The 10,877-nt window shown below is 40.9% G+C and overlaps 1 protein-coding gene across 1 annotated transcript; it reads left to right on the top strand.

Annotated features, from left to right (window-relative positions):
* Nucleotides 1-7,571: 7,571 nt before the first annotated feature.
* Nucleotides 7,572-9,944, top strand: ch25hl2 (cholesterol 25-hydroxylase like 2). Its single transcript, XM_020586474.1, has one exon. The coding sequence runs from the start codon at nt 7,707-7,709 to the stop codon at nt 8,604-8,606; it is 900 nt and encodes a 299-aa protein (XP_020442130.1). The 5' UTR covers nt 7,572-7,706; the 3' UTR covers nt 8,607-9,944.
* Nucleotides 9,945-10,877: the final 933 nt, after the last annotated feature.

The raw sequence follows: 10,877 nt of genomic DNA, 5'->3' as shown, positions 1-10,877 counted from the left end.
AGCCTCCTGGAAAAGTAGTATTTAAGTCTTACATGTAACTGAATCAGACTTCTTCACAGTAATTGTACGTCAATGAGAGGGGTGCTCCTACCTGGTTAGAGTCCTGTACAGATGTGATGACAGATGCTGCAGCAGAGCTTGTTTATTAAAAGCCATGTGGGCCATCCTCCGCCTCTGTGACGATAATTAATTCCACAGGCGAGACACCCCTGGTAACTGTCTCCTTTTCCAGGTTTTAATCAATGATAAGTGAAAAACAAAACATGTACAGTACCAGTGTGGCCCCCACGGGTATTCATCACACCCGGAAACATGCATGGGCCTTCACATGTGTCTGCACCAAGGTTGTGCTTCCCTCAAGCGACTGCAACACGTCACAGAAACCTTGTTCATTGTAAAGGAAGAACATGGCTCATCTAATGTGTGCCTAACACTGCTAAAGGCACATTCTGCCCTTTGTCTTTTCATAATTCAAGCCAATTCATGTGCATCCAGACACTGCAGCACTGATAGAAACACTTAGCTGACTGCCCTTCGCTCTTGTGGCATTAGTCACCTTTATCTTCCTGTTGTACAGCAGCAGTGGACCAGCACAATGCAAAATAAAAGGACTAAATCTGATGAACCTTTTTACAGGAATCATTCAAATGTTTGCTTAGCTGAACACACTCTAGTGTTTAGTTTAATTTCTACAGCTCAACACTGTACTTTTTAAACCACAATATAAAGTGAAAACTACAACATTCTTGTACACAAGCCTGTAATAAAACTGACTAAAACAAAAACATTACATTAAGTCATGACTTGGACAAAAGGGCGAGACAAGCATTTGTGGATCCTCCCCGTCTGTAAAATTATGTGTATATACACAAACTAATTTGTTTTGCCAAACTACAATTAAAGGTTGTGTTACTGCTGTTGGAACTGTGTTCACCGGCAGCATTTGGTTACAAAGTGTAGGACTTTGCTGCTGTAGACTGTAGTTTGCAGCATGAGTCCCATGTTACAGCAGGTTTAGGTGACAGAGCACATGACCATGGTTTCAGGTAAAAGCCAATAAAGTAAACATGCATCTACAGGAGCATTAGATAAGTGCTGCGAGTGCCTGAACTATTAAAAACTATGGTGCAGATATAAAAAAAAAAATGTACAAGTTCTTTTACTAGTTAAAAACAAATCTGATTAAAATAGACTTTTATAAAAAAAACATTTGAGAATGTTTGTCCCTGTTTTACATCAAGCATTTTTATTCTACTTTAGCTAATGTTTACCACCTTTTTAAAATCCTACTTGTGTACATTATTATTGTCCGTGTTGCCTTTATTTAAAGCACTTTATTTCACAAATTGATCGAGTCTTATTGGTACCTCACAGGCTCAACAAAACAGTCTCATAGTGACTTGCAGATATATCCCTCCATGTCAGATCACAGTTTCATCTTGTAATTCAGGGACAAAAAAAAAAAACAAAAAAACCCTGTTCACATGTCATGGTTTATTTTTAGCAGCAGCGTCTCATGCCTCCTCTCCTGTGTGACCGTGTCTTCTCTGCCACCGTGTCAGAACTGTCAGTGGAAAAAATTAAAAACACTATCCAGCCCCGAGCTCCCAAAGACAACACCTGAGGGATATTAGTCGGTAGGTGTGCCTGCAACTTTTCTTCCACTCACAGCCACAGAGGAAACTTTCCATTTATTAGGGTGATGAAACAGGTTCCCTCACAGCTGCTAATAGTAAATTATGTGCAGGAAGGCAACTCATGAGACTGCGAACACAAACTGCAAGACAAAAGAATCATCAAATCTCTATCGACAATGGATATGGTTTGACACTGTAGAGATTACCAGCTTCACATCTCTCATTCAGTAACACAAGGCCTATATAATTTAACATACTATAGCATCAAGTATTAATGAGATTCTACCTAGAAGCAATATTCCCATGACAGTGTGACCTCATAATGATTCCTTCACCATGACGCCTACCTCAAGAACTTGGAATCGTACTGAAATCATTATTAGTTTGAAAGTTATTCAAGAAAAATATTTCAATGGAGATTTTCTTCAGGATGTAGCTCAGTAACTTTTAGAGCTACATCACATCTGTTGACACCTACCGAATGAGCAGAGTTTCAGCTAGAATCTGCTCTTAGACACAAGTCCGTAGCTTTACCGATTGCCTCACTGTAACCAGTTTTCTGCGAGCGCTACAAATGTGTACATTCTAAATCAGCAGATCTGGTGTTACACCAAAATCTGTGCCCCATCAGATTCTGTGACCCTGAATACTACTTGGATCCAGACCAGACTTTGGTGTGTGATAGATGTTATGTGAATGTTACTGCACAGTTTTTGTCCAAGTATTGTGTATGGAGTTAAAAGAAAATACTAAAATTAGCCCCATCTCACAATGATGAAGTATCCATATATGGAGCAACACCAGATTCAAAACTTGCTCTGTGGGCCACACTCTACATCTCCAAGACATTTCCAAATCTGTGCATCATTTTAAGTTATGCTGTGATCAACCCAACAAACAAACCAACAAATGTCACTAAAGACAATACCTCCTGGGTGGAGGTAAAAAAAGACAAACAGGAAACTGACCAGAGATCTGCCAAGATCAAACATCCAAGTGCAGGTGATTTCAGCAGTAAAAAAGAGGGGGCAGACAGGGCTGGAGTATAAGAAACAATCATGTCAAAACAAAACAAGTACACAGAACTAACAATGGAGCACCATGTTCTCTGGCTGCTGACTTAAATACTGAGTGGTTGATTGCACTGAGAGAAGACAGGTGAGTGTGGGTGGAGCTGGGCAGGAGCAGGTAACGAGAGCGACATGATCTGTTCCATGGTTCTGTTGTTGTACTTCTGCTACTTTGACACTAATTTCCTTGTGTGTGATCAATAAAGCTTATCTCTGAACATGAATAGTTATTCTTTTATTTTTGTTATTATTATTTTTAATGCAAAGACAGAAAATTTATTTAACTTTTTTCACAGGTATTCTTTTTTTTTAATTCTGATTTTGCAGCAGCTGATTCAGTCGTAAATATATTAATTTCATTTTGTTTGCTTAGTCATATTAGCAGCTTTACTTTACAGAGCTGGTCCAGCTGTTCTTTGTGTTAGAATGCTAACATGCTAAACTAAAATGCTGAATACGGTAAATAGTATCTTGCAGAACATCAATAGATTAGCCATTAGAAGTATGTTAGCATGCTGATGTTAACATTTAGCTCAACGTTTGCTGTACTACAGCCTCAGAGCTGCGAATGGTGGTCTCGCTTGTCTCACTTTGCATCACTGATGTGCAGGACTGGCCTTCAAATACACCTACTGATATGTTTCACAGTGTATTCTCAGGTTTTTTGCCTCTTCTTCTGCAGCAGCCCCACTTGAGGCTCTTGTCTTCCACTCTTTCAGACTGGATGTGTGGCTGCACCTGTTGATGATTCTCTTCCTCGAGGTGTTTTCCTCTCGTACTGTCTGTCACAGCATTTACACAGAGAAAGGAATCCACCCACACTGCAAAATCTCAGCTTTCACAAACAAAAAAAAAGTAAGTAAGTAAAATGGGGGAAATATTCCATAAAATAAATAAAATAATCATCCAACAAAACAAGGATATTTCATTTGCTGATTTTTTAGAAACAAGTAAAAATATCTCGTCTTGGTATCTTAAAACTATTGCAGCTGGACTAAAAACAAGAACATTTATCTGATCCAAAGCAGTACCGTACTTGTCAGTGTTGCTCAAACAGCTTTATAATTCTTGTAAATTTAATTTTAAGCATTAAGTTTACAATCCCTGTAGATGAGTGGTTACGGCACGGTGCACCATACACACCTTCAGGGTTTGGATGTCAGTGATTTGACTCCAACAGCTGATAACTCTGTCGCAGGTCCTGTTTCCTCTCCACAATAGACTGCTTAATAAAGCCTAACTCCACCCCAAACCAACTAAAAATAAAAAGTTAATCTCAATAACATGTTACAATAACTTGCCAAGGCAAAAAATCTTGAAATGAGTAAAATCTTCTAGCAAAAAAAAAAACAAACAAAAAAACTGCCTGGAAAGAAGAAAAACACAGTCAGAGAACTTCATTTAAGATATTTCATCTTACTTAGATGCCACTTTTTGCAGTGCAGGACACAGATGTGGAGGCATAGTCTGTTGTGCTTCTCTGTCCATGTCTGAAATGTTGTCATACAGTTTGATGGTGAATAGTTATAATCACATGCTGTATAAAAACATGACCAACATAACATTTAGGTACTGTACCTCTGGGGAGCTTGGAGACATTCTGGGGTTGTTGTGGTGAGGTTTGGTTGCTGGTGACCCTCTGGAGTTATGGCTTTTGTCAGTCAAGCTGCAGTTTGTTACAGACATTGCAGACGTGTTTAAGGACAGACAGGTGTGAATTTCACTCTAAAATCCCATGTTATGACTGTACTATAATTAAAATATGAAATTAAAAAGACAAAAAAACAGAAAGTGTCAATATATATCTGTGTTTAACAACGTATTTGTCATAGGACTAGGAGGCTTAATTTATACTGTGTTAAAGACATTGAATAAGATTTTGCATAGTGGTTATGAACGCTATAGATCAGGAAGTTAAAGTGTAGCTTTAGTGCTAAACTGGTCTGAGGTGATGCCATAGCTGCACCTCTCGCCCTGACACCAACAGGGCGAGAGGTGGACTTCAGTGACTAACTGAATTAGTCTTTATTTTCTAAATGTTGAGCTGCTTTGCTTTATCTATTTAAATTTTTTGGATTTGGATTTTTAATTTTCATGTATGGAACTAATGAAAATTTGCAACTGCTCTGACGAAAGCTAGTGGGAATCCAATGTGTGTCAGCAAGTCCTCGTTGGGTCATTAGTGCATTATAAAGCAGATTTGTTTGTTCTGCAGCACAAAACTACACCGGGGAAGTTGGAGCTTGTTGAACGTACTGTGGGGTCTCTCCCCCACAGGACTGAGTGGGGGAGTTTCGCACCTTGTCATCGTCTCCTCACACCTAGTGATGCACATCAGGGACATGGTGAAATACTCAGTTCCACTTCTCTTTTATTTTGGAAAGTGGTAACACAGGTCCCACGGTGGTTTGTGATCATCTGTATCCATTAATGTGACACTGAAGCAACTTCGTCTCATCATTTCTGACAAGGTGCCAACAGCCATAGTAAAGGGTCAATACTGCCAGTCAGTCAGCCAGATTTACTGCCCCGAGCGAATGATTATTTTTGACTTCTGTGACTTTCACAGTTGTTCCCCACCAGACACATTAAGCCTGAGGCCAGAGAGAGTCTCCAGGCAGCCTCAGCACATGTCGTCACTGAATCACTACCCTCTGGATTTACACAGACCTTTTCCGTTTTGAATCTCAGTTTCTTCACATGTTTTAATCAATAAAGCTCCTTTTATTATTACCAATACAGTGACTATGAGTTGCACTGATAACTAACATCAGTACATGCTGATGAAATGGCTGAAACAGAACATGACACCGTCACCAGCTGCTTTCTGACTTGTCTTTGTTGTCATAAGGACACATCAGATTAAGTTCAGATAGCTGGCAAAATTATTTTTCAAATCCAGTTGGATTTTTTCTTCATTCAGTGTTTTATTGCAGTGCCTTTGGTGAAGGCTTGATCTTTGCTGCCCTCTTCTGGCTGATCAGTAAAGTGCTCATGCTCAGGTTGTGTTCTGCTCTCTGTTGATGAGCCTGCAGTCCACCTTCATCTGTCTGATTAAAGACAGGATGCAATTAAATTTTTGTGAAGCCATGCACTTTTTTACAGTGCTTCTCACTTCCTGTTTCTGTTACACATTTTTTAGTTAAAGTGTGCCACAAACTTCCAGAGTAACAAACATCAAATCAAATCAAATCAAATTTTATTTGTATAGCGCCAAATCACAACAAAAGTCATCTCAGGACACTTTACAAAGTAAGGTCTAGACCTTACTGTTATCAATATTATTACATAAAACACTGGTCAGGTTGATGTGACTGGTGACTGCTCATCAGAAACAGAGAGCTCCAGGGATACCTGCAGAAAGGTACAGGGAGAGAGAGAGGACACACTACGGGAGAGAGGAGACACAAAGTTAGTAATGTGTAATGGTGGCATATAGAAGCATAGGGAGAGAGAGGAGAGGAGAGGAGAGGAGAGCAGGAGGGGAGGGGAGAGAAACTCAGAGCATCATGGGGCCCCCCAGCAGCCTAGGCCTATAGCAGCATAACTAAGGGAAGGCTCCGGGTCACCTGATCCAGCCCTAACTATAAGCTTTATCAAAAAGGAATGTCTTAAGTCTAATCTTAAAGGTAGAGAGGGTGTCCGCCTCCTGAACTGAGACTGGGAGTTGGTTCCATAGGAGAGGAGCTTGATAGCTAAAGGCTCTGCCTCCCATTCTACTTCTGTGGACTCTAGGAACCACAAGTAAACCTGCACTCTGAGAGTGAAGTGCTCTGTTAGGATGATAAGGCTCTACGAGGTCTTTAAGATATGATGGAGCCTTGTCATTAAGGGCTTTGTATGTTAGGAGAAGGATTTTAAATTCTATTCTGAATTTTACAGGGAGCCAGTGGAGAGAAGCTAATATGGGAGAGATATGATCTCTCTTGCTAGTTCCTGTCAGTACTCTGGCTGCAGCATTTTGGATTAACTGGAGGCTTTTGGGGGAATTATTGGGACATCCTGATAGTAAACAGTTACAGTACATGACACTCATCTACATGTTGGCAGAAAATGTGAAAATAATGAAACTCAAAACAATATCAATATAATGGATAACGTGTTTGCTGCCTGTCCTTCTGGCTCCTATGCTCTTAGTTTTGATGCAGTTTAATGAAAATGCATTAAGAGCAGGAAAATATTGGTTAATATTAGATTGAAAGTGCATGGCATCACGTGGTGGTTATCAAAGCCTCTGCGCTCTACACACTTATTATGTTGCACCATGGAAACAAAAGCTGCACTATCTGTGCCACTTCAGCTTCCAAAACTGAAAATCTTTCTGTAAACAAAGTCAAACTGAGCAATGAGCCAACAACAATCAGGCAGCAGAAAGGAAGGGTTTTTGAATTCATGTGTCATTTGACAGCTTCTGTATGATTAATGACCCTTCTGGGCTCATGATGTGTATGTGAGTGAGTGTGTGTGTGTGTGTGTGTGTGTTGTATATGTCTGATCTCAGCGTGAGAAAGGCAGAGACATTACTAGGCTGATTACTAACATGTAGGAGTGAATATAGAACTTGCACTAATATATTTAATATTAATTCCATTAATGCCACAAGACACCACCCCTTGTGTTTTGTGACAAAGTCAAATTCACAAGTGAACGGAAGCTCTCGCTCCATGATTTGGGTCAAAATTGAGAGCTGCAGTGGCCCGGCTCCTGAGTCCTGGCTGCGATCCTTGTACCCATGAAAAAGGGCCTTTACAGAGCGCCTTCTTTCAAAATGCGGAGGGTGGGGGGTGGAGGTGGAGCTTGAATATACATAAGGGGCTAAGACAGCCTGCCAGTCCAATTTGGCACAACATCACCAGACAATTTGCTGTTGCTTAACCTATACAAGGAAGCTGATTGGGTCTTTCCATTCATTTAGACTCTCCTTATCCTGTCCTGAGGCTTGTTAGAAAATAATCCTCTTGGATTGACCATCTCTTAGGAGAAAAACATCACATTAGTGATGAGCACAGGCAGAATACTCAAAACTGAAGCTTTATTCTGGATGTCGGATGTGGACAATGTGACTGGGGGCCAGTCCCGGGACCTGGCCCTGCAGCCTGCCTGGGACTATCTCCTTCAAAACCACCACGACCTCCTGAGGAGCCCTCTCTTCCCTGTGATCCTTTCTGTCACTACCTATTTCTTCCTGGTTGCTCTTTACACCATGCTGGACCTGCTGGCTCCCACCTGGCCCTGCATCAACAGCTACAGGCTCCACCCTGACAAACCTGTCACCTGGCCTAACATCTGGACTACCCTGGGTGTCACCATCTACAACCACCTGCTTTACATCTTCCCTGCTGCAGTCACCCAGTGGCTTTGGAGGCTGCCCACCCCGCTGCCCCGTGAAGCACCCACTCTCTGGAGCTTCTTCCTGGGCATCCTGGGCTGCATGGTGGTCTTTGACTTCCAGTATTACATCTGGCACCTGCTACACCACCGGGTTCCCTGGTTGTACCGGACCTTCCATGCCGTGCACCACCAGTACAACCAGCCTTTCAGTCTGGTCACCCAGTACCTGTCTGGCTGGGAGCTGTTCAGTGTAGGATTCTGGGCTACAGTAGACCCCATCCTGCTTCAGTGCCACTGCCTCACAACGTGGGGCTTCATGGTCTTCAGCATCTACGTTTCCACCGAGGACCACTGTGGCTACGACTTCCCGTGGTCTATGCACAACCTGGTGCCCTTTGGCCTCTGGGGTGGGACACCCAAGCATGATGCTCACCACCAGCGGCCCGGCACCAACTTCGCCCCATTCTTCTCTCACTGGGACTGGCTGGCGGGCACCCACATGGTGCCAAATCCCTCCGACCACACTGCAGGGGGAGAGACAGACGAGATGCAAGGAAAACAAGGCTAAAGGACTTGAATAAATCTTTCACTGACTCTGTCTCCTTTTACTCACACTGTCTCTGTTGTACCTGCTCTCATTCCAACATATCTGTTTTTCTTTCTGCTCACCTGCAGACCACTTTCTGTCTTTCCTTTCTCTCAGACACGATTTCAGTGACTCACCCTATTTTGATACCGTCCACTGCTCTCTAACAGAACATGGATATTCTTCACAGTTTAGGAGCTGATTGTCACTAACATTTCTTGACCCTCTGGTAAGTTGTTGAAAGGAACTGATGACAGTATACTGTAGCTTCTCATGTGCACTATGTACATTCATCTCATTCATAGAGATTTCCCATTTATTTGAAAGTGTGAATGTACTGTTAGTTTGTCTTCACTGTGTTCTCAGGTCAGCTTCCATACAAGTGTAACAAGTTTTTGAGCTACCTTGCAAAGTAAAAGTAAAAAATAATCCCCTTAAGGCTTGTTTTATGTTTCACTATAGCTCTTGTTGACCCTAAGGCGGTGTGATCGGTCAGAGTGATTACACACGTTAGCACGTACATTTTTCCCTCTCTCCCTCCTCAGCATTGCCCCTCTCACTCACATGCATGAATGGCAGTCTTTTAGCTGCATCCCAGTATTATGCGTGAACGCAATACTAATCTATGATCCTCTCTTTGAGACAAAATGTTCCTACTGGCGGAGGTCTTAGTTCAACCCCCAAAACAAGAATGTCATATACATGTTTGTCTTCAGCTGGGAAAAGAAATATTTTGAGGATATTTGCATATTCACAGCAGCTGGTGTTATGGTACTTTACTATGTGGGACAAATAGAGGTTACTGCGAGAACCGACACATTTTCCCCACTGGTTTTACTCTTTTTGAAAAAACTGCAACATGTGGTTGTATTGAGTCAGAATTTTCTAAGATATGTGGTCGGTCAAATAAAAGAATCTAATGTACAGAAGCTTCAGTTTTACTGAATGATGTTACTTCAACTTCAGCAAATACACCAGCAGATGTCACTTGTGTCCCAACAAGGCTGCAAACCTGTCAAACCAAAAGCTTATCTTTGACAGATTAAACCCTAAAGGATAAAAAGACACCCACTTTCCAACTGTATAGTAGCATTTGTATTGATATCAGCGAGCGATACTGCTGTTACGAATCTGCTTCCCTGTGGCTCTGGTCCCTTTGTTGTTACTCACAGAGTAACTAGACATGCAGTTAGAACTGGTTTGGCCTGTTTCTGGTTCACATGGGAATTGACTGATACGACAAGTCATGTTTATTTTAGAAACACTGACTGAACAAGCCGTAAGCACAAGTGTCTGCCTGCCTTTGTTTAAATAACTGAATTAAATAACCAGACGTGATCCTGTTTTCTTGTAATGTACATGCAATTTCACCATAGTAAGCAATTTCTTTTTTCTTAAATTAATTAAAAAATAGTTAAGCTATTTGATATCAAAGATGAATTTCTAAAGACTGTGAAGTGAGATTCAAACAATTAAACATGCTCATTGTTCTAATAAATGAAACTGTTCAGTCCATTATCTATTATTTTCTCATATTCTTATACAAAATATGTTTTTATGAGTACCTTTAGAACATACCACAAATATTTATATCACACAAAATGTGCGACACAGAGCACCACATGCTGCATGTGGCTGCAGCTACAGAACTTCCCCCCATTTTTAATGTCGGGAACATGCACTGTAAAAACTGTGAAGTATTAAGCATTGCTGGAGTAAATAAGATTTTCATGGGCGATTTAAAAGAATAGTTCAGCATTTTGGGAAATATGCTTAATCGGCAATAAGATTTATGCCATACTTGTACCTATGAATGCTAAGTATGAAGCTACTGCCTGCAGCTGGCTAGCTTAGCTTAGCACAAAGAATAGAAATGGGTGGAAACATTTGGTCTGGCTCTGTCTAAAAGTACTGCTAATTAACACATGAGATAGTTTTTGATTTGATTTATTCTTTCAAGCATGTAAAGACAGTTGATATATCAACACACATAATTTTACACATATCCAACAAATGCTAATCCAATATCAATTTGCTTATACCTAGTACATGCTTGAATGGAGTAGGAAGAAGTCAGACTTATCCAGTCCTACCCCATGACATCATCTTACCATCATTGGTTTGCAAGCAGTAAATGATTCACTTCTACCCACACACGTATTATACTAAAAAAAGATTATAACAGTGTTAACATTCTTACATAATTACATTCTTAAATAATTATCTTCTACACCACACAAGTAATATACTAAA

Source organism: Monopterus albus, unplaced genomic scaffold, assembly GCF_001952655.1.
Source record: "Monopterus albus unplaced genomic scaffold, M_albus_1.0 scaffold408.1, whole genome shotgun sequence".
Classification (NCBI taxonomy): domain Eukaryota; kingdom Metazoa; phylum Chordata; class Actinopteri; order Synbranchiformes; family Synbranchidae; genus Monopterus; species Monopterus albus.
Note: the sequence above shows the minus strand (reverse complement) of the source record. Positions and strands in the feature narration are given on the sequence as shown.

Excerpts from the sequence above, each read along its gene's own strand:
- ch25hl2 (XM_020586474.1), top strand. The coding sequence starts at position 7,707 with ATGAGCACAGGCAGAATACTCAAAACTGAAGCTTTATTCTGGATGTCG.